This window comes from Neofelis nebulosa, chromosome 8 (genome assembly GCF_028018385.1).
Source record: "Neofelis nebulosa isolate mNeoNeb1 chromosome 8, mNeoNeb1.pri, whole genome shotgun sequence".
NCBI lineage: Eukaryota > Metazoa > Chordata > Mammalia > Carnivora > Felidae > Neofelis > Neofelis nebulosa.
The window spans coordinates 54,786,480-54,811,248 of record NC_080789.1 but is presented as its reverse complement, the minus strand read 5'-3'; the positions used below and the strand labels follow the sequence as shown (position 1 = coordinate 54,811,248).

Below are 24,769 nucleotides of genomic sequence, written 5' to 3'. Positions count from 1 at the left end.
GAATCTAACTCAATATTCTCATTTATTTTGCAGATGACGAAGCTGACCCAAAGGCTTACACTATCCCCATTATTATAACAATATTACTCTTATATTTATCCATGATTCCAGTGCTGTCTGTGGACTGCATATGGATAACAAATATAAGGATTGCAACTGTATGCTCTTCATTCCCCTTCTCAAGGGCATACTTCTGGCTGATAGGGCTCACACCATGTATCTTTGTACCCTCATTAATGCCTATTGTGGTTGGGGAACTAAGATAATACCTGCAGTCCACTTAGCAGAGTGCCTAGTACACTATAAAAGCTAAGTAAATACCAGCATATATGCTTTTGTGGCTTTGACTGTAATAAGAGCATTATTACTATAGAATGTTTATGCATGGGGAATTCTTAACAGCTGTTGATTTTCATTGCATTATACGACAAAAAAAAATCATGCTTTATCCACTTATATTCAGAGACATTAGAAAACTAGAGTTTTTATCTCTGTAATGCACTTTAAGTAAATTAGTAAAGATGAAAGAATTCCAATTAAAAATCACCCAGAAAATTTCTTATGTGAAAAATAAATAGGCCTAGGATTTGTGATTCATAAAGATAATGTTTCTAATGAAAATATAAAATCTTGCATATTATGAAGTTCATCTTTCTTTAGGTAAGAATCAGACTTAATGCTACATGACCATTGGCATTTAGAGTTTCGAGCCCATACCCAAGGCCATAGGCTCTGAATTCTGAAAGCAAAATGTGAGTTCCTTTAGGAGATGTTCCACAAAGAAAGAATATCAAAACATTAAAATAAGTGAATCATAGTCTGTTTTTTTTTTTTCTGAGGATCCAACAATGTTATCAAAGATTTTTTTTCCCCTCAAATCTTACAGCTCTATAGCACCTTTCCCCCCTGCTACTTTTGTATGATAGAATTAGCGTATAATTATGTGCTCTTTCACACTGGAAAGACTATTCTTTTATTAATGACTCTTTGAAAAAGTTCTTTATTATTTATCTTTGAAAGTGAGTTTGAAATCAAAAGGCTCTCATGACTTTTCCTTTCCTTCTTTTGAGCTTAGGAGTTCTTAAAAGCAATACAATAGGTGGTTATGGATGTCACAGGCAGTCCTAAGTTTCCATTTTTAAGATGAGAAATCAGGTTCAGGAAACAAATGTTGCATCCTCTTTTCCCTCCATATTAAATGTTTGAGGTGTCGAAGAACATGTATGCAAAATATTGATGTTCCAAAAAGGCTATTTGCCTTTTCTCTCCCTTGTCAGGACAAATAGAAAATGGGTCAGAACAATAAGAAGGGGGATATAATTCACATTTTATAGTAGGCAAATTCCAAATTAGTCTTAAATGAGGGATTCACCCAGCCCATAATCTGTAGTCAATTCTGGAAGGTACCACTGTATCTCTGCGGAGGCTAAGCAAGCCTCATTGCTGTTTTTGGCTGACTGCTTTTTTTCTAACATTAGGCTTACCAGAGTACTCCAGATTGAATATGGGCAATTAAAAGGGAGGGCGTACATTATTGCAAATTTTAATCATTTCTCGAGCCATTTTGCTTGCAGTGATAATCCCACATGACCAACATATCTTGCATAAGAAACTCAAATGACTCTTGGCTGCAAGCAGCTCTTCAGTTACTTTGTAACCTATTCCTGCTTAATTTCTTGGACTTTCCCCACTTATGGCCAGGACCTGCCAAATCAGGGCTTCAGTGGCTGCTTGGCTCCCCACAGCCATGGCTAACTTATCTAAGACTGGCACATGAACAATAATGCCAATGACTCAAGTGATGATCAGAATCTTCTCAATTACACTGCTGCCATTTATGTATGGCAGAAACTCTCTCTGTCCAACACTTCCACTGTGTGCAAAGTAATACTGTGCCAGAACTATTTAAAAAAATGTTGGGGCGCCTGGGTGGCGCAGTCGGTTAAGCGTCCGACTTCAGCCAGGTCACGATCTCGCGGTCCGTGAGTTCGAGCCCCGCGTCAGGCTCTGGGCTGATGGCTCGGAGCCTGGAGCCTGTTTCCGATTCTGTGTCTCCCTCTCTCTGCCCCTCCCCCGTTCATGCTCTGTCTCTCTCTGTCCCAAAAATAAATAAAAAACGTTGGAAAAAAAAAAAATTAAAAAAAAAATGTGTATCTCCTATGTTTTTGGTACTATTTCAGTGGAGAGAGAATAATAATAACCTGATGACCTTGGAAACTTTGTTTTTGAGGCCTCAGGGAAATTTACCCAAATTTTTTTGTGAGCCAAAAAACATTCCAAATTGCACATCTTTTTGCCTAGCCATTTGGAATGCCATGATATCCCTTTAGTTGGAAATGTCTACATAGCTGCATTCTCACCAGCCATCTTTTGCTTTTGAAGAAAAAAATAATAATTTACTTTGTACTCAAGAAATTCCATCTTTCTAGCTCACTGGTCTTATATATGATGATTTTTCCTTTTTAAATGAGAATAGTTGCCTGAGTCCTCCCTCAAATATCTTCAGTGAGGTCCTCCTTTAACAGATCTTCAGGGCAAAAGACACAAAATAAAACAGAAAGTACAAGCCACTATATGTGACATCACACCTTATAACTAAAACAAAATGGAGGATCTAGATATGGTCTTCCTCACTCACAAATTCTTAGCCTGTCATCCAACTTGTTTAATTACATTATGAAAGCCAGTTAAACCTGAAGAATTTCAGAGACTCAATTTTACCTTTGGACCGCTGAGACTAGAGCCCAGCAGGGAGTGAAGCAACCACTTGTAAAACAATTTACTATGAGAATTTTCATCCCATGGTCTTGACCTTTTCATTTCAATGATCCAGAATGTTAAAGGTCTACCTGATATGAATAGAACGATAGGAAACTTTCCTCACTATTACTTAGTTAAACTTAAGTTAAATTATCCAGTTTCAACTACGGTTTAAGAGATTAGATTCTGGAATGAGCCTGCTTGGTTTGAACTCTGGCTTCCCTGTTAATTAGCTGGCTGACCTTGGGAAGTCACTGAAGATTCTGAAACTTTGGTTTACTCATCTGTAAAAAGGAGATAATAATATTATCTTCCTCACTGGGCTGTTAAGAGGATTAAATGAGCTCAGTCACATGCGGTACTTTGTTCGGTTTATGGCATATGTTTTAAGTATCCAATAAATGTTAGCTTCCCCATGTCCACCAAAGTAATAAAAAGCTAAGTTTAGTTGTAGAGTGCTATTTTTTTTTTTTTAATTTGCTTCAGAATCTCAAATCTTCAGTGAATTTCCATGAGTGCTATTTTGGACTAAGAATTAATAGTGTTAGGAAGGAAATATTCCCATGCTATAAATAACTTATAAGGAAATTTTATATTGCCAGGATGTTTTTTAACAAAACAATATAGTTGATATCATGTGCTAACTGACTGAATAATACAATTATTCTAATTAACTGATCATACAGTCTATGGGTTTTGTAAAAGTGTGTCAGCATTTAGCCAACAGATACAGTCATGAATAATTTGACAAAGTATAAAGTTATTATTTTTGCTGTTGGAAACGTAGTTTTGTGTATGTGTGAACAGTCAATGCACTAAACATGTTATTCAACAGACTGAATTATATATCTCATGGGATTTTAAAAATAATCCTCTTGAATAGGTCCAGACAAGGTTTTTTAAAAAACTGCTATTATTAAACACTATGGTAAATTAACCAGTCTCTGGTTTTATGTTACTTTTTATAAAGTATCACCTTATATCATTATTCTGTTCTTGTCTCCAATTATCCAATTCTAATCAATAGTCTGCTTTCCCCTCAAAGCAAAAAGCAAAACAAGACAGAACTTTCATTTGCTGATTCTACAAAGAATTTAAATTCTGCCAGTCCAGAATATCCATGGAGCTAATTAGGAAATTAGAGAATAAATCTAACCATTGTTCACTTCTCTACCATGTCCCAGAAGTCAATCATTGCAAAATGAAATACATCATTGTCTGAAGAGTATTCCTTTCATATTGACCCTGAGATTTAGAAACTACTCTAGATAACTCATTACAATGATTACAGAGTTAACCATTAGAAAACTATTTACTGACCCAGAAATCAGGGAGATCAAAATAATTACTTTCATGAAAATGAAAGAATCTTCACTGGGAAATTGAAATAAGGTTTGTTTTGGTTTTGGTTTTTTGGTTTTTTTTTTTTCCCAGAATTTATTCAAATTACTGTCCATTAGAATTAAAGATCGGGGTTACCTTCCCAGCATTTAACATGCATCCTCAGGGGATTTCACATTATTGTAAGTATCTCATGAAGGAACAAATAACATTAATTTATTAAATAACATGACAGTTTATGGAAATCTATAGAAGATGTTATTCTGAGTGAAATAAAAATGTGCTATGAGAAAATGAATTAGGAAGAAAATGGAGGGGGTGGGCGGAAATGTAGTATGGAAAAGTCTTTGTTCTACAACCACCACTTAACCATGTTACTACAGTTTCCCATGCTCTATAAATTCAGAGACCTTTTGCTTTCCCAAGCTGGCTGTCCACTTACCCTAGTTGTTTTCACTTTATTCCCAGAGGAACAGCTCCATCCTTTCCGATCCGGAAGAACTTTACATTCCTCTCCCTCAAGACATGGCTGCATATGGCACCACCATTTCTGTTCCACTATTGAAGCTACAGGAGATAGAAAAATCAGTTCAGTGTTTTCTATTTGGACTAGTTAATTCTCTGAATGTACATTTAAAGAGGAAAAAAGGGCACCAATTTTCCCCATCACTGGGTAGATTGGGTTTTGAAGCATGCTTCTCTTTTTGTCCAAAGGGGCTGAATCTTTCTAGATTTTCTGACTAAAAGAATTTTTATTTTCTATTTTAGTTTATTGTGGTTAGAACGCTTAACATGAGCTCTACTCTCTTAACAAATAGTATTGTTAATTATAGGCACATTGTTGAAGGATTTTTTCATGTGAACATATAGGCTTCATTGGAAAGAGACTTCTGTAGGCATATGTGTGCAATTATTTACCTAAACATATAAAAAAATAAACCTATTACCAGTTCATAGTATTTTAGAATCAGTGTAATATTTCCCACAAGTAGGCTAAAATTAGGAGGCTATTAGAATTAATGTAATTGGGGGGGGATTTTTTTTCTTGTATTTTTTTAAATTTTATTTTTTTATTTTTTAAAATTTACATCCAAATTAGTTAGCATATAGTGAAACAATGATTTCAGGAGTAGATTCCTTAATGCCCCTTACCCATTTAGCCCATCCCCCCCTCCCACAACCCCTCCAGCAACCCTCAGAATTAATGTAATTTTTTTAATGTGGGCACTAACCATCATCACAAGGAATGAACCATGCTAATATGAGTACTTAATTATCTATGATAATATCAATTAAATAGACCCATACAAAGATTTATCTCCTATTGTAATTAGGTGAACCCTCCAATAAAGAAATTAATATTTTGATGGATCTCCATAAAAATCAATATTTCATGTGAATTTAATCTACAACTACAACTTTGCTCATTTGTATGGTGCTTATTTTTTCATTCTTAAGAACCATCCATGGGTTCTTAGGCAACCATACTGTTTAATCCATTATTTTCATCCTTCCTTTCCCAATTAATTTACATACACAAGCCCTTCACTGGCAAATCAGTATTTCATGGTATCAAAGTAAGAAACACATGGACTTGTCGGAACCTCATTATAATGCCTTATTACAAAACAGAGTAAGGTCTTCGACCTCCTTCCAAAGGATTTCAGATTTCAGAATACCCCCCAAATAATCTCTGCACAGCCACATGATTTATGGTATGGTCCCTCAGGATTGACCACAGTCAACAGCATTGTAGTGGGGTTCCAGTTCTAATGAGTCACCAGCTATACAACCACAAGGAGCAATGAAAGAAGTCTCACCATCCACACAAGATGGAGCTGCTCGTGTGGTGCCTGCCACCTGTCCGGGGAAGCAGGAACACTTGACCGTCTGTGATCGCTCTTCTATCTTGTTCTTATTACAGCATCTGTGGAGTGCCACCACCTCACAAGTGCCCGTTTTAACATGGTGAGCTGCACAAACAAAAACAAGAGATAAGGCAACGCTGAGAAAGCTTTGGATACTCCTGCCCCTTTTTAATTAGAAGCACATTAAATATTGCTCTATAAGGGACCCACCATGCATGAAACTAGAAATACAATGATGCTGACTCCATAATGCAGATTTGATTTCTTTTCTAAATGTGGTAGGACCATTTCTGTCAGTAAATGCTTGGTGAAGCAGGAACAATTAGTGACCAGATTAGGATGAGCTGTTAGAACAGTCTGAAATACAGAGACAATATGTGGTGCCATCAAAAACATACTTATCTGCATATGACTTTCTGTCCAACAAAGAAGAGTAAAGCCATAGACAAGGTATCCTGCAGTGGGGCTAAGAGCAGACCTGGTCTCAAAGTGGGGGAGGAGGGATTAAGGTTATGTTGTTCTTCTAGGGATGAGTGCAAAGGCCAGAAACGGAACCTCTTTTCAGGAAGCAAGTACAGGGTGGAACCCATCTTCTAGGTATTCTTCTGCCCAGTTTCCCTGGGCATGAATTAATTGGGAATTCTTCAACTTGCTGCCATTTTCCTGAAAGTCCCAGCCAGTTTCAGACCTGAAAATCATTTCTTTCAGTTCCTCCTGAGGGAACAACTGCCACCAATAGCAACAACTGTCGCCAGAATGTGGATGGATTTATATCTAGCCTGGAAGCCCCATCCAGCCAGCTTTAAGTGTCCCCGACCCATTGCGTTAACCTGGCAGTAAGGCTACTGAATGGTCTGGGTGCTTGAGAATTTTGGACCTCACTTATCACGTTACGTTAGGGTTCTAGTTTGCCCTCACTTTTTTGCAGCATTTCATCTTCAAAGTATTAACCCTACTGTGAAATGATAAAGAAGTTTCATCTGCTAAAAATAACAAATTTAAAATCAAACATCTGTTGAAACACTATGCTTTCAGAAATTTAAAAAATGTGATTGATATAAAAAGCACATCTGAAGTTGTTTAATGTTATAAACATATCGAGGCCCATTTTGTAAATGAGATCAGTACATCATATATTAATCTTCCCCTTGGGTATGAGTATCACTGTGCTGTAACTCAGGTTAGGTACCTTCCTTAGATTTTTCTTGTGAGAGAGAACAAATCACACATATTGTCAACATCATCCCTCTATGTGAGTCCAAGAAAGTTGGATGTGACATACAGCTTTGACATGCGACTCTCAAAAGAATTTGCAAGAAGCAGATACCATTTCCAATGTCATAAAGATCTTCCTGCCACTGAAGATACAAATGGGGATGTCTCGGTGTTTGATTCAAACAGAAGGCTATCTGTGGGAAAGTTAAAAACTTGAGAGCGAGATTTTTTCTTCTTATGCTCTAGAAAACATTTTCTTAGCTAAGGATGATTCAGTTTGTTTTAATTTATTGAATGCTTCACATTATGCCATCCAAGTCCATATACTGCTTTCTATACTGCACTTCACTTAATCAGATTTTATTTGAGTCAATATCACACCTGAGGTATGTTTCTGAGTACTGGGGCTACAACAACAAAAAGGCGGGACATAAAGCCAATACTAGATTTTTAAGCTCCTGGAAGGAATTTCTGTAGGATAAGGTGAGAGTAGGGAGGGAAATTATATTTTTGTAAGTCTCAGAGAAGACTTCTGTGAGTTAATCTAATGATGACCTGAGTGAGAAGAAAGCATCTATTATGAAGATCTAGGAAAGGAAGAGCATTCCAAAGAAAAGAAGCAGTAAGTGACAGGGAACTGAAATGGCGAAATGGGGAAATGTGTGCTGTGTTCCCAGGCTACAGTGTGGCTGAACAGTTGAGAGGTCTATGGAACTGTGTCAGAAATGTAGGAAGATCAAGTGGGGGCTGGGATGCTGCAGTGTGGGGACTGGATTTCACAAGGGAAATACTCTGGGTGGATATGGTACCATCTCATAAATGCTTTAGAAGTTTGCTCAGACTGTTCTTTAAATAATGGACTGAAGAAAGCAAGAGTGAGATCAGGGAGACCAGTTACAAAGAGTTTGCAAGAGTCTCAAAGATAAAGGATAGGACTTAGGCTATACTAATAGCAGCAGAGTTGGGGAGAAGTGGAAGATTAGGAGTATTTCCCTGTAGAGCTGTCTGACTTGTTAGGGGATTGAATGTGAGCTGTGAGTGAAGGAGGAATTAGGATTCCTCCTCAGCTTGTCCTGAACAATTAGAAGTTGGTAAATTGGTGTTCCTGCAAATTGATGTTTGCCAGATGGGAGATTGGGGGGTAGGGGGTTGAAATAGGTGAAGGTACATTCATCATGATGAGCACTGAGCAATGTGTAGGACTGTTCAATCATTATACTGTATACCTGAAACTAATATAGCACTGTATGTTAATTATACACGAACCATATACATATATAGTGGTGGTTCTGGCAGATAGAGAAAGCCTGGGAATAGGGGGGTCTGGCAATAGCTGGGTGGGGTTAAGACATCTATAGTTCTGTATTGTCAGTGTTAAATTTGAGATTATTACAAGGCACCCAAGTAGCTATGTAAATCAGGCAGTGGCATTTATGAACAGAGCTTAGGGAAGAGACATGGGCTGCAGATACACACTTAAGAAATCTAGGCTCATAGGTGATATTTAAAGCCACAGACTAAACCAAATTACCATGGAAAAGTTGCCGTGAGAGAAGGGAAAGAATAGTCAAAAAACCTCAGTCCGAAATGGGGAAGACAACAATAAAGACTGACAAAGAGCAGCGCATTAGGTAAGAGAAAAAGACCACAGGATGAAAGCATGAAAAACCAAAAACCAAAATGTTTCAAGAAGGAGGGGCTTGATCAGCTTTGTCAAGTGCTGCTGAAAGGTTCAATAAGCAAAGAGAAATCACTGTCCATTAAAAAAGTAATATCATGTACTAGCTTTGAAAACCAGAGTAGCTGGGTTCAAATGTAAGCTCCTCCGAAAAGCTGTGTGACCTTGGGCAAATTATTCAGTATCTCTGAATAGCATTTTTTTTTTCCTATCTAAAAGAGGGATACTAACAGCACCATCTTTATAGGGTTGGTTTGAGGCTAAAATGAGTTAATGGATATAAAGTATTTAGAGCACTGACTGCCTTATAGTAGGCACTCTGTGTTAGCTATTGCTAGCATTTGATCACAGTAAAAATCATTTTAGAGGCATGGTGAAAATAAAAGCATGATTAAAGTAAGTTTATTGGAGAATGGGATGTAAAACAGTGTAATTATACAAATTTCTTCGAAGAAGCTTTTCTGTTAAGGGAAGAAGGAAGCGAGCAATAGTTGGAATGAAACATGGTGTCAAGGGAATTTTTTTTTTTTAATGGATGCCATAAAGGCATGCTTGCTTGCTGGAACGATCTGGTAGAGAAACGCACAATATAGGAAAGAAGATGGGTAATTACAAAAGAATGTTCTTGAGAAGGCAGAAGGAATTGAGACTCGGAGCACTTGGGGGGTTAACAATAAATTGATGTGAAAATACTTAATCCATTTTAACAAGAGTGAAGGTCGGATGTGTAGCTACCGAGGCAGGTAGGTGTGAGTAGACTAGGTGGTGAGGACGTGAGGCAGTTTCTTATCCAATTTCATCTAATTTTGCCATGAAATATGAGAGCTGCTTGAAAAGAAAAAAGAGGATATACAATAGTTATCTGAGAAAGAGGAAAGTAATTGTACTGGGAAGGAGTAGGAGGATCGCCTGAGGGAGCTGGCTGGTGCACACTGTAAACTGCAGAGGACATGGCAGGATGCAAGAAGGGCTGGGATTTCAGAGCGGAATGGAGAAGACCCTCTCTGTCATCATTATTTGGGATCCTTGGACTTCTGATAGTGATTCGGGAAAACGGAGATGTAGGTCATGAGATCAGCCCTACAAGTCCTTGAATGGAAGCCAGGCTGGAGGTAAGAGATTATTAGTGACTCTGTTCAGCACTGAGCTGAGACAGCTCTGGGGACAGCCTGAGGTGGTGGGGGTTCTGGTCCCTTCCACAGTACAATGGCAACCAGGAGCACAGAGCAGCAGGCCACTGACCTCTCCCCTGAAAGAAGAGGCACTATTTCAGCACTCACAAAAGCCATTTTACCGTCTTTGTTATAAGGAGAGTTTATCATACACTGGAAAGGGATGGACAGGCAAAAACTCTGCATCTGGTGTCCCCTTCCCAATGCCAGTACCAAAATTCATTTCTACGTTGCCTGATAAGAACTATAAAAGGATAAAGTAGTTGTGGTAGTCATAATAAACATTAGTGCTGACTGCCAAATATTTCTGGTTCTCTCTCTTCTGGACACATGGTAATATTGTACTTTTCCACCTCATTAACTTTAGATGTGGTGATGTGACTTGCTCTGGCCAATGAAATGAAAGCTCAAGTAAAATGAAAGCAGTCACTTATGAGCAAAAGCAAAGGATATCAGTCTGTGTGGCCGCTTTAAAAGCTAGTGTGTAATTCGCTACATTCCTCCCTACCAGCCCGAGCCACCAAATCTGTTCCTAACAGTGGGAACTACATCAACCTGAGTCTCCAAGCGAAGAGACATGAAGCAGAGTCCCCACCAACCATGATGGACCTGAGTGGGAAATAAGCCTTGAGTTGTTAGAAGGCTCTAAAGTTTTGAGGTTGTTGTGGTTACTGTGTCAAAACTTAGCCCGCCCTGAGGACATAGTAGTACTTTCTACCACATCCTAGATTTTTTAGTAGGATATATTTTTCAGAATGCATTAGTTGGAGGATAAACCAGTGAAGCATCATATCTCAAAACATATTCTAGCTTCTATCTGAGTCAATGCAAAATGCATAAAGGAAAGTGTTTATATATTATATAAAGGACTGTAGAGAATTATTCCATGATTGGATAATTACATTGGCTAGGTTTGATACGTGAGGACTCTAGTGAAGGAAGTTATGCTTTCTTGTCTGAGGAGAAAGGAGGTAAAATGATGCCCATATGGCATAATGAAGAGGAGGAGAAGGCAGGAGCTGCACTGGGAAGACTGACAGACATGTCCTCCCCCTCAGAGAACATGGTACTAAATATGAAGAGATTAATAATAAAGCTGACCAGGAAAAGCAAGCCTGACAGACACGGGCTTTGCTGCCGTGACCTTTCTCTTCATTGAGGAAAGAAAAGAAAATGTACAGACATACAGGTTGAGTTTCCTGGTGAGAAATGAGACTGAGTAAAAACATCTCTCTCAGCGTTTGTTCTTCTTATTAAAACTGAAGTTGTAAAGCTTCTTTTGTGGAGAAATGAGAGAGTGTTAATTAACCTTTTTAAAATAGAATAGATGATAGGTAAGTGGATGGATGGATGGATGGATGGATGGGTAATATACTCACAGTGTTTGAAGGCATGGGTAGGAAGAATATGGTCCAGTACGTTATCATACAAGCCGGTAAATATGCCAAGTGAAACAAGACACCTCAAAATGCGGAAGTGAAACTTCTAGCAGAATTTAGTTCATCTAAGCATGGCCAGTATATACATATACATAGTTTTCTTATTTATCTATATGTCTAATGTCTTATGATAACCAGATTCTTATATACAAAGACTGATTTTTCATGTAAACTGCCCAGCATGTGATATGTGTTTAATAAATGGTAAACAAGCAATTTAAGAAAATAAAACTAATTCCCGTGGTTTTCCTTAAAAGGTTAATGAGACTGTAGGAAATTCCAGCAGTTACTAGAATTCTCTACACAGATTCAGACAGAGCTCCATGATAAACTAACCTAATCAAATATCAGGGCTTTCCAAATTAACAAAATAGGCTTCACAGACAGTTAGCATCATATTAAAATAATGAAAGACCCCCTGGAGAAGATTTAAATGAAAAAAGAACAAACAAACAATTTTCTTCATGTCACAATTCCCAAGTCAGGCACAAGCAAATAAAAAACACCTTTCTTCTATTCTATTTTTTCCTCCCTGGATGTGATGCATAAACACCAAGTGTTGCCTCCTACATTATTGCGAAAGGATGCTAGAGACACATAACTCTTATGAAACGTTAATTCTTATGAAAACAGGGATATCAAGTTTTACACAGCTCTAATTGTTGCCTTCCAAGGTTATTACCCTATGTTTCATTTCAACAATAGGATCATTAGCCTAGAGTACCCCCAGAACATGACCTTAAGATAGAAAAGAAAATGTACAGACATCCAGGTTGAGTTTCCTGGTGAGAAACTCACCTTGCCTTACAGGGCAACTGGGTGGCTCAGTCGGTTACGTGTCTGACTTCAGCTCACGCCATGAACTCATGGTTCATGAGTTCAAGCCCCATACTGGGCTCTGCACTGACAATGCAGGAGCCTGCCTGGGATTCTCTCTCTCCCTCTCTCTCTCTGTCCCTCCCCCACTTGCTTGTACTCTCTCGCTTTCAAGAAAAATAAACTTTTAAAAAAAAAGATACTGCCTCTTAAATCATGTCTCAAGACTCCTGAAAGTTTTCTAAAGCTATTGTGACTGGTAAATTCTGTGGCATGAAGTCCTATAAGGAATTTTAGCAAACGTTTGTTGTTTTCAACTACTTTTTTACCTACTGAAAGGAATTTCTCCAGAGGGGGGAAAAAAATTGAATGAAATAACATTTGCTCTGTATGCATGCATAGCTTTTTAAAAATTATATGGCCATACACATAATTATGTATGTATATGTATATACATATATATACACACACAAGCCTTGTAAAAATTATGCCCATACACATAATTATATATGTGTATATATATATATATATATATATATATATATATATATACACACACACACACACACACATATATACATATATATATACACACACGTAGGTTTATACATATGTTAATATGGTCACATTTTATTCATCAACTGTGAATCAGCTATAAACGTATGGGTATGAAAAATTGGTACACCAAAGAATAATATTTATGCAAATCATTTCACCTTGAGTAGTGTTTGCTGGCCTTAGGTTAATAAGAGCACAGAGCTACACATATCACATTCTCTATATATGAATTATTCACTCTGAAAACAATGTATAAAATAATGATTACTGCTACCATTTATTGAATATTCACGGTATGCCAGGCATTATTCCATTTTATCATTACAACAACCACTGGAGAAGAAGATAAAATTATCCCCAATTTACAAATGAAGAAGCTGAGCCCCAGAAATATTAAGTAAAATAGCTAGCTAGTAAGAGAAAAACCAGAGATGAGAATCCAGGCAGTCTGCTTTCAGAAACCATCATCTTAAACACTATCCTACAGTGCCTTTTCTGTAATGCTCCACACGCATCAACAATCTCCAGTTCCAGATGACTGGAGGTATACAGGACATGTTCCCCCACAAGCGATGCTTGGTAGCCTCAAAGGGACATGGGCTCTGGAGCTCAAATACCCCAGTCCAAGTCTTGCTATACCTACACTGTACTTAAGTAAGCCCTTAAGCAAATCCATTCACCAAAGAACTGCTTCGTACATCTCTAAAATGGCTCCACAAAGTCCTTGTGAAGACCACATGAGACAATTTATATGAAACTGCTTTTAAATTGTACAGCATTACTGCAATATTAATTAAATTTGTTTTTACTATTAATGTAATTAACGAATACGAAATGATGGAACATATATAAGTTACAAAGACACGAAAGCTAGGGAAAATTATCTACATTTTCTAAAAGTTCTAATTTGATATTTCAAAAAATCTATATATATACTTAATTGTGTTGACATGAGATGCATGTAAAAAAATACTTAATTTGACACGTAAGCTACAGAACAGTAAATTTAGCATCAAGTTGTGAATTTGTTCCTAGTTGGTTTCCTTTCCATTAGATTTCAGTTCTTATTTGTATTCTGATTTGTCTCATTGATTCCAAAATTTTGTTTGTCTCCGTACACTCCTATTTAATAGTTTTACCCAGCTTGACTAGCTCCCCGGAGAGTCTGCATTACACCTTCTAAGCAGAAATAAAGCATCACCTACATGCACCAATAGACATCTGAAATGCAAGCTAGTTAGTGGATTTAGGTTGCTGTAAATCACTTTGAATGGAAAAAATGTGCTGAAACAAAAACTTCTTAAGACAGCTAATTTCTCACTTTAATTCATTAGAAGGAGAAAATAGGGCACATTTTTAGACTTTCATGCTAAAGCAATCTAATTAAAAGAAATGGTTATTTAAAGAGCTCAATGAAATTTCAAAAGTTCACATAATTTATGAAGTCAAAATGATCAGGGAGGAAATAGCCAAGTGCTGGTGACATTTTTACAAAGCCTGTTTTCTAAAACTGCTCCGTTTTTATCTGAAAAACAGTCATTGGGGGAAAAAAGATTGCCACTAAAGGATAATAACCCCACTAACAGTACCATTTCTATTAAGAGAAAGCTCTCAACCAGAGGATGTCCACCAATCTATTTTAAGAGAAAGAGGTAGAACAGAAGAAGATCCACTCTTGAGAGAATTTTAGACATGTTGCCCCTCAACTCAATCATGAACATCTTCTACATCCACATTCTTTTAATATTTATTTATTTTTGAGAGACAGAGAATGCACACACATGAGCAATTGTGAATGAGCAGGGGAGAGGCAGAGAGGAAGGGAGAGAGAATCCCAAGCAGGCTCCACATTATCATTTTGGAGCTCTACATGGGACTCCATCCCACAAATTGTGAGATCATGACCTGAGCTGAAACCAAGAGGATGCTTAACTGACTGAGCCATCCAGGCACCCCTACATCCACATTTTAAATGAGAATTGATGTTGAGGGAGACAAACCTCACAGAATAGTGGTCTCTTTATAAACTGTCCAGAACTTCTGCTGGTAATGCGTGCTCTGAAGAACAGAAACTGGACGAATCAAATCCCTCTGGCTGGAAATTTGAAATGAAAGCCACCAAACTGCCACATGGAAATGGGCACTTGAGCCAAAGGTCATCTGGCATTCAGAATCAGGTGACCCACGGAGAGATGTGTGTATGTGTCACGGTGATGGGACTCAGAGGAAGCAGACGAGAAACGGAACTAACCACAGATACAAAGCGAGGTTAGAGATAAGAGAATGAGTAGTCCGACAAGCTGCCTTGGTGTTTGCCCTTCCTCAGGTCTTCCTGAAAATTTTCCTGCATTCCTGAAATACTTTAGAGAATAAGTTTCAATGAACCTCTTTTTTTTTTTCCCAAGGTAATTTCATGATGTTTGTGTTCTTTGACCCAAAAATGTGCTGGCCAGGGTAATTCTCTCTTTTTTTCTAATTGAAGTTATTATTCACACAAGCTAATTATCAGCTAGAATTATCTCTGTCCCCACTTGTAAGAGCAGGAGACAAGTGTGTACCTTTTCAAAGTAGGATCCAAGAAATGCCCAATCCACTTTCTACATTTCCCTCATAATGAAAATTCGACATTTCAAGTCATGACCCTGAGGCCATCTTGAATTGCTCAGACAGGAAAATGGCCTGTTGTGCTTTTTTAAATGTTTCTAATGTCAAACGTTTAAAAGCAGATTTTCTGCTTAATCCCAAATTACATACACATTTAAAAAATGTGAAGAATCAGAACATCCCCAATTCCTATAAACTGTAAGAGTCATGCTGTTCTTTTATGATTAATAATATTCCTGTGAGTGTCCCTGGGAGGAGGGTAGCACAGCCCAAGAGCTTCTTGAGGAAAATGACATGATGAGTAGAAAAGCAGGCACAAGAAAGCTGGGATATTTGGGCTCTGATGAATAGTTCTCTGTCTCTGAAGAGTGTAATGTGGAGTAGGTCATTTAGGTCTCTGGGTATCTTTCCTCTCCTGCAAAATGAAGAAATCAGACTAGTTTTAGTGGTAATTTAGAATTGAAAGTTCCTTCCAATTCTAAAATTCTTGGAATTTATGAAATGACTAAGTTTCATTATAATGGGTACAATATATTAGACCTATCAGAAAATGAAAGTCAAAGTAAAAGATTTTTTAACTGCTTCAAACTAACATAAATTAAGTCTATTAATTCACTGAACTTAATGAGAAACTGAGAAGGGAGTTTATGAAATTTATATTTTGAATATATTTCTTATCTGTGTGAAGTCACAAATCTTAACTACACAGAATATGCACTATAAAGTCAACCTGCATCCTTATATTGTTTTATGTACAAAACAGTTTGATTACTGTCAATTCCATGAAAGCAATCAAATCCAAAAGGTAATATAGCACAGTGGTTTGGGTGAGGATTTTTTTTAGATATTTGTTTTTAAGAGACAGAGAGTGTGAGCAGGGGAGGGGCAGAGAGAGAGAGGGAGAGAAACAACCCCAAGCAGGCTCCATGCTGTCAGTGCAGAGCCTGATGCAGGGCTCGATCCGAAGAACTGTGAGATCATGATCTTAGCCAAAATCAAGAGTCAGATGCTTAACTTACTGAGCCACCCAGGAGTCCTGGGTGAGGATTCTGATGCCAGATGGTCTAGGCTCAAGTCCCAGCTTCAAAAGAGAGTGCCTAACTGTTCACCAAGCCTTCTTTTTCTTTTCTTCTGGGCATACAACTAGACTGACTACATTTTCTATTCTTTCTTGCATGTGACACATGGAATATAGGCAGAAGTTATATGTCTTCAAGAACAGGTCTATGAAAACCTACTTTGTCAGCCACTCTCCCTCTTCCTCTTTCATACAGATGTCAGTGCCAAAGGTGACCTTGAAGAGCTACCATCAGCCTGTGACCCTGAATGACTGTATCAAGGAAAGATCCAGCCCCTGACACTAACCGGTTTCACATGCACAAGAAACAAGCTGTGTTAAGTCAATGAGATTTAGAGGTGTATCTGTTACAATAGCAAGTATTAACCAATATGCAATAATATTCCTATTATTGGAAATAGGAAAGAGTCAGGTAGAGCACAAATGCTTCTTAAGGGAGTTTATACAGTGAATCAAAAGAGCAGTGCTGTGTTTTGAATGTTTGTGTCCCTGCAAAAGTCAAATGTTAAAAAAGGTATGCCCAAGGTGATGGTATTAAGAGGTAACACCTTTGGAAGTTGATTAAGTTTACTGCTGATACAAAAGAAGCCCCCAAGAGCTAGCTCACCCCTTTTGCAATGTGAGGGTACAAAGTGAAGTCAGCATCCCCGAGAAGGGTTCTCACTATACCATGCAGGCACCCTGATCTAGGGCTTCTAGCCTCCAGAACCGTGAGCAATAAATTTCTCTCGTTTATAGGCCAGTCTCTGGTATTTTGCTATAGACAGCCTGAATGGACTGACAGAGAACAAAAAGATATGATCTAAAAAAATTTTTTCAAGTCTCTATGCTTCAGCTACTCATCTGTAAAATGGTAATTATAATATCATCTACCATAAAGGGTTGTAATGAGGATCCACTGAGTTGACATTCATAATGATGCTTATATTTTGATGAAGAATAAATGTTAGCTATAATTATTATAGAGGCTAAGATGACCTTACTTAGATCCTTGATTCTATTTATATAATACAAGTATCTAAGAGAGAACCATCAATTTGTAGAGACTTAAAGAAAAATAGAGGTAAAATCCTACCTTGCCATTTTACAAAAAGGAAATTGATGGTTAGAAAACATCTACAATATTCACTAGCGCAAGATCACAGAGCTAGAGAGTGGAAGATCCATAATTAGAACTCAGCTGTCTTAATTTTCCATTCAATCTCACTTCCATTACCTAACCCCCACATCTCTGTTCACCACATTCCTCTCATTCTGCCTCTGTACTCCCTAATTTCTACCCCTTCCACAACTTCACTTCTACTGACTTGGCTTAAGCACCTTTAGCATCTTTTCCTTGCATAACCATCAGGGGCCAGGACTGGTCTCCCTATTTGCTAACTTGTTCCCTTACACACACATAAACATATGCATTATATTACAGTAGATCTCCTTAAAACTAAGCCCAGAGTGTAAACTGTTCCTAGCTCTTCATTTTTTTTTGTAGGATACAGTCATACTCTTGGCACAGCCCAAGCATTTCTCCACTGGTCCATCCTCCAGCCACAATTTCATAGGCACTCTTGTTGCACACCCCACTAAAATCCTATAAACTATTTTTAGAATCTTATTATTATATCTTTGCTCAGGCTACCTATCACTCTTGAATCCTTGCCCACTTTTTATCTCCAGGAAACTTCTACCCCTTCTTTCAAACTCAGAACATCACAACATCTACTCTTTGAAGCTGTTAACTCCTCAGGTAGACTGAACCACTCTGTCCTCTGAATAACATTTTCTTACTTTTTCTGCAATACCTGTAACAGTGTTCTATATTTACTTTTTATATCTCTGTTTTTCTCTACTAAATTGTGAGACCCAAATTCATGATTATTCATCTCTGAATCCCCAGCTTGAGGCACAGTTTGAGATCCATAATAGAAAAATCAATATGCTTGATGAATAAATGAATAAATAGGTGATTTACTATAAGAGTTCTCAAAAGAGAAAAAAACAGTAAATTGAATCATTTTTCCAAATGCATGCTTAGATGAACTTACTAGAAATTGTAAAAACATTTGACCTTGTCATTTTGTGGTGGTGTGTGTATATGTGCTTAATTTGTTCTACTAGAGAGCCAAGTAGGGTTTCAGGAGGAGAGATACACTCAGTGAGCCCTGGATTGGGAGATGGAAAGTCCTAGTTTCTATTTATAGCACTACCATGAACTATTTAATCTTTGGTAAATCAGTTATCTCCCGAAGTAACAAGTTATCTGTAAAATAAGGAAGTTGGCTATGATGACAGATGATTTAATATCATGTCATAATGGGGAAAAAAAGTATAAAGTCAGCTAAAAGTATCTCAACCAATAGTATTGGCATATAACAGAAGAAACCTCCAATGTAGTCAATGAAAACTTACTCATCTGAGGATTATGACTTTCTGTTCTTCCCCCCAAAACCTTGATTTTGGTCCCAAATTGGTCAGGACAATTCTTTGAAAACTCAATTATTTGGATTTCAGTTTCCTCAACTACAAAATTAGAAGGATCTCTCAGTATCTTCTCCTCTCTAAAAATGTAATCTATGGTGTGCTATATGTACAAATCAGAGGGATAGAGGCACTAAAGTCTTTTAATTTTAGGAAATAATTATCACCTAAGAGAAGGAAAACTTTTACTGTTTTACTGTTTCCTTTATCTAATTTTGCAGATTCATAATTCTATACCCTTCAGTATACTAAGAGGTTTTCTACATATGGGGTATTCTTTGAAGCCAGCAAGACACCTATAAGCAGAAGAAATCAGTATCATTCAAGAATGAACAAAATCTTTGCCTTCCAACAAAATCTGTTCTCACACACAGATTTGCTTTGTTCCCAGTGATTGACATGAAAAGCAAATTTAGATTATCTTTCCTCTACACTTCAGCAATTTCAATATGGAACATCCAGGTTGTGAGTGTCACTCTAGATCAAAAGGATATAAATCTTAAGTCAAATTATTAAGGAAGACTAGATGAGGCTTTTTTTCAGTTTTTAGAAGAAAGATGCCAGTAACTTTTTGAGAAATTACATGCCATACTACCTATTCACTGGATAAGGATTTACACTGTATCAGTTAAGCTTTTTGTTGTTGTTGATAGCTTCTGAAAATGTCCTTTTAAAAAATGACTTTAGAATTCATTAATGATGTGAAATTCAAATTAGAATAGAGAAGTAGCAAAGTATAGTGAGAGCATCACTGGTTGGTGAGTTGGAAAATCTACATCCTCATTTGTACTCCATTACTAACTAACCAAGAGAGCTCTGCCAACTCATTCACACACTGAAGACGCATCCAACACTGACTCAGTGCCAGGCATTGTGCTGTAGGCATTGTGCTGTCTCCCCAGAATACAGACCAAAGGAAAAACTCTACCTGTTTTCATGGATCTCAGCAGGCCGTAGCAGGAGGGCATCATGTATACAAAAAGAAAATAAAGGATTAAGGGGCCATGATACCAGGAGCCACAGAATGTACTAAGAGTTTTAAAAAATAATAATAATCCCACCCAATGAGGGGCAGGCATGAGAAACGAAATAGGAAATAATTTGTGAAGAAGAGTAGGGAATTTTTTTTTAATGTTTATTTATTTTTGAGAGAGACAGAGTGTGAGCAGGGGAAGGGCAGAGAGAGAGAAGGGACACAGAATCCAAAGTGGGCTCCAGGCCCTGAGCTGTCAGCACAGAGCCCAACGCAGGGCTCAAACCCACGAACCATGAGATCATGACACCATGAGACCATGACCTAAACCAAAGTCGGACACTTGACTTACTGAGCCATCCAGGTGCCCCGAGGGAATAATTTTTAAAGAAGGTGATGCTTAATCTGAATTTTGTGAGATGCCTGAAAGTTGACATGTCAAGTCAGCAACATTGGCCTCACTTAGTTTCCTGATCTAGACTAGATGATCTCTATGTTATCTCTGATTTTAAATTTCTATAACTTTATGTACATTCTTAATAACAATACAGAGAGGTACATATTTGTGTTTTGTTTACATGAGTACATTTAACCATACCACATATACTATCTAGAATGCTATATTGAAATATTTCTAATATAAAACTTTTTTTTAATATTTATTTTTGAGAGAGAGGGAGACAGATGATCCGAAGTGGACAGAGAACCCAATGCAGGGCTCAAACTCATGAACCCTGCCTCAGATCATGACCTGAGCTGAAGTCGGATGCCTAACCAACTGAGCCACCCAAGTACCCTCTCATATAAAACATTCTAAAACACTTACCTTGCCTTTTTAAAAAAATTTTTTTTTGAATGTTTACTTATTTTTGTGAGAGACAGCACAAGCAGGACAGGGACAGAGAAAGGGGGACAGAGGATCCAAAGCAGGCTCTCTGCTGACAGCAACCAGGTCAATGTGGGGCTCAAACTCACAAACTGTGAGATCATGAAGTCAGATGCTCAACTGACTGAGCCACCCAGATGCCCCCCACTTATCTTGCTTTTTTTAAACAGTATCTCCTAAATATCATTTATGTTAATCTTGGCCATGATCATAAGCATTCAGTTCTCAGGTGTGTTGGAGTATAGCTTTATACAGATGCAAAACAAAAAGAAAGAAAAACCCAAACAAACAAAAAACAAACAACAAGACATAGTGTGAAATATGTACAACGTATACTGACTGGCATCCCAGGAATTCTTGAAGAGGTCACTGGTGTTCTGTTGTTCTTTTAATAATTTGCCTTTTTCTCCTGAGGGTGAAGTGAGCACGTACAATAACATGCCCTCCTGGGCAGCTTAAAATGGACACCACCCAGCAAAACTAATTAATGAATCAAAAGCTAAAACACCCCTCTGTGGGAGGCAGCAGAGCTTCTGGGATGTTCAAGGTAAAAATCAGACAGATGCCAGCTTTTCCACAGCTGTCAGTAGCTGTGTGACTGAGCAAAGTAACGTCCAAGCTTCAGTTTCCTCATCTGTACACCAAGAATAATAAGCTAACTTCACATTATTGTTGAGAAGATTAAGAATAGGGAAGGCTCTTAACACCATGTCCAGCACATAGACAGTGCTCAGTGATCATTGGCTGTTGTTATTATCATCATTATTACTAATCCAGAGACTCCTATTATCCTTGTGAGAACATTCCTCAGGAGGAGAGGTACACAGGTGGCAATGGTTTTAAGTGAAGCTAATTTAAGGATCTAGTCCTCAGCAAGTTACCTCTTTGAGAGTCGGTAGATAACATAGTTAAGTAGTAATTATGAAAACACAGATTCTGGAGCCAAGCTATATGGGTTCCAATTCCAGCTCTGCCATTTACTTCCCGCATCATTTTTGACAGGTTAAGTAACCTCATCTCAGTTTCCTCTTCTGTAAAATAAGGCACAACCATAGTGTCGGCCCATAGCACTGTTCTGAGGACTTAATGTATCTAAAGTGCGCGCAACAGCATTTGGCCACAGCAAGTATTCTGTAAATGATTGCCACTGATAGAAATGACATTTTGCTTAACACCTGTGGACAAGGAGGAGGTATTGTCATCCATGGGGAGTGAGAGGGACACTGGTGTTCATGGTAACATCTGCCTTGGTGGTTATGGTATTCTCATGAAGCCCCCTGAGAGTTCATTCTCTAGTGTCAGACTCAGACCCAAGTTGGAAAGGTGACCTCTTGTGCATGATTTTTGCTCAAGTTACTTCACTCCAAAGTCTCAAGGGACTCGGTGATAACATAGGAATAGCAGTATCTACCTCATAAAACTGTTGTGAGGATGAAATGGGATCCTGAATGTAAAATGGTTACTTCTATACTGGATTTTTGGAGATATTTTAAAGGGCTCTACCTTAGGCTTAACTGAATTTGAAGCTCACACCTTGACTGCTGCCCCGCACTGTCTCTGAGAGGCAAGGAAGCTACTCAACTGCCAAACTGTTCCACTGCCAAACCCCCGCTCTTAAACCTTGTTACCTCATTCTATCCGTCTGCCGGTGCTGCACTGGTTCTCACCCAGGACTCTCAGTGAGCATCCTCATGATGACTTGTGAACATACACATCCAACACTGTGCCTCCCTCAGATGCCGTCTTTTGTTCTTATTCCCTCTCCCTCTCATGTGTGACTTTAGTCATTCATATATTTACAAACACCTGTGATTTGCCAAACACAGGGAAGCCAAAGTCCCTCCCCTCATGGAGAAGATAACATTGAACTATGACAGGGAAAGGCAATATAGGGGGCCAGTTCAGGACACAGGCTGTGGAATTAGATTAACCTGGAGTTAAGCCCCAGTCCTCTTGTTCATTAGCTGTGTGTTGAACAAACTAGGTAATTGCTCTAAGCTTCAATTTCTGCTTTTGGGAAATGTGAGTGCCAAAGTCCACTTGAAACTGGAAGAATAACCCTTTTGTTGACCATCTACTTCATATCTGCCTCTTAGAATTAGCTGCAGACCAAGAAAGGAAAATAAATCATCTTACTAGTTCCCCTTTGCTTACAGAGTCTGACAAGAGAGGGTAACTTGCTTTAAAATGTAATTAGTTAAAAAGGTGGGGGGGGGGAGTTATGTTTTCAAAGCTTTGGCCAATTTTCTGTAATAAATGGTCACCACCACATTTCTGTCTTTTGAAAACACAAAGCAGTGAGTCCCAATGGAGAGTGAATTGTGCTTTACATCGCAATGTAAAGCTGTTTGTTCACTGTGAGCAGGTATCTTTTTATGTCATGTTGCATTTAAGACATTTTTTTCCCTCAAATTACACTTAAAAGGTAGTCAGTCTAAAAAGCACATTTTTTCCCTTGGAGTAGTGGTGTCCATCATGTGAATATGTGTATATGTGTGAGAGACAGAGAGAATGAGAAAATGTAATCCAATAATTGCACACCTGAAAGCATGATTGAATAAGGAGACGCACCTTCAGCACATGCTAGTAGAGGACCCTCAGAAGGGATCAGTACATGGAGTGAACAAGCTCCAGTGACCATATAATTTATGATCCACGTCAGGAGCCATTTGAAAAGTAAATAGATTTGCTATTAATGATTATATTGGAATAATAGGTGTTAACTGGAGCTGTGTAGATGCAAACTGGAACATATAATCACTGCCAACGCTCACTCTGAACTGTTCTGCTAAAGCCTGCCCTTGCTAACTATGGTGTTATTCTAGCCTAAATACCCAGGCTTTTGAAAATGTGCTGATCTGGGTCATTATGTCCTATGAAGTCTCGCATTGGGGTTGGGGGCAGGGGAGACTAAAATCCTAGTGATGAAGTTTTGGGGTGATGGTGCGGGGTTTTGAGCTGACGGCCAAGAAAGAATTTTTGAAGATGTCTTTGGTGCAAAAAGGTAATTTTATTAAAGCATTGGGACAGGACCCGTGGGCAGAAAGAGCTGCACTGGGGTTATGACGGGTAACTGATTACATGCACTCAGTTTGGGAGGGGGTTAGGGATAGAGTAGGTCTTTAGGGAATTTTGAAAGCAAGGTTTCCAAGACCTTGAGGGGGTAGCTGTTGTTAGGAAAACACCATTTATTATCATTTAGTAAAACCTTAGTCATGAGACCCTTCAGATCTGTATCAGAGGCCATAAACTTGGACTATGATTGCCAGCATATATCTTGGGGGAGTTCAGATAAAGGAAGTTTCCAAAGGAAGTTTTATATATTAAAGTAGACTTACAGGATCCTGGGGGCTGGGATAATGTTAAGCTAAGATTGTCTTTGGCCCCTAGCCAAGTGTCATCAGTGAGGCAGCTGAGCTCCTAGAAGGAGGTCACTCTGCCAGCTTCAAGGACTTGTCAATGGGCTGTAGGCAGGAAGTGAATTTAATTTTTCATTTACCTTGGTTCCCCACATCACCAGGCAAGCACTTAAACCCCTTTCCTTTGTTCTTGGGTAGCCAGGAGTATCTGAGGAATATCATACATATTCCACCTGGGGGGGTAGGGGGAATGCCGTTAGCCTGTACTTTGCCCTCAGCTTGCCCCACATTCCCTCATCATAGAAGAGACTAAAGTCAATCGGTAGGGAACAGGTTTTCCTACATGGGCATAGGGATTTTTGCACTCTGAAAACTCAGCCACATGTTTTCTCTGAAAAGCCTAGATTATATTGGCTGGGCTTGAAGCCTCCCAGATACAACACAGGTGGTTTCCTCTTGCTCTGCATCTATGACATCTTCTTTTCCTTTGTTTTGTGACTACAGATATTAACCCCCAATATGTAACATCTCTATTCACGAAGGCATGCAG

At 38.3% G+C, this 24,769-nt stretch overlaps 1 protein-coding gene across 5 annotated transcripts in view; it reads right to left on the bottom strand.

Annotated features, from left to right (window-relative positions):
• The window catches only part of TAFA2 (TAFA chemokine like family member 2), a 515,454-nt gene that overhangs the window by 43,927 nt on the left and 446,758 nt on the right, over positions 1 to 24,769 (bottom strand). For all 5 annotated transcript variants that reach the window (XR_009265588.1, XM_058742176.1, XM_058742175.1 and 2 more), the window contains 2 exons: positions 5,922 to 6,074; positions 4,544 to 4,668 (listed from right to left, as the gene is read on the bottom strand). Coding sequence is in view for 4 of the 5 variants with exons in the window: in XM_058742176.1 (XP_058598159.1) it covers positions 4,544 to 4,668; positions 5,922 to 6,074 (278 nt within the window). In the remaining variant the exon portion in view is untranslated. The remainder of the gene's footprint in view (positions 1 to 4,543; positions 4,669 to 5,921; positions 6,075 to 24,769) is intronic.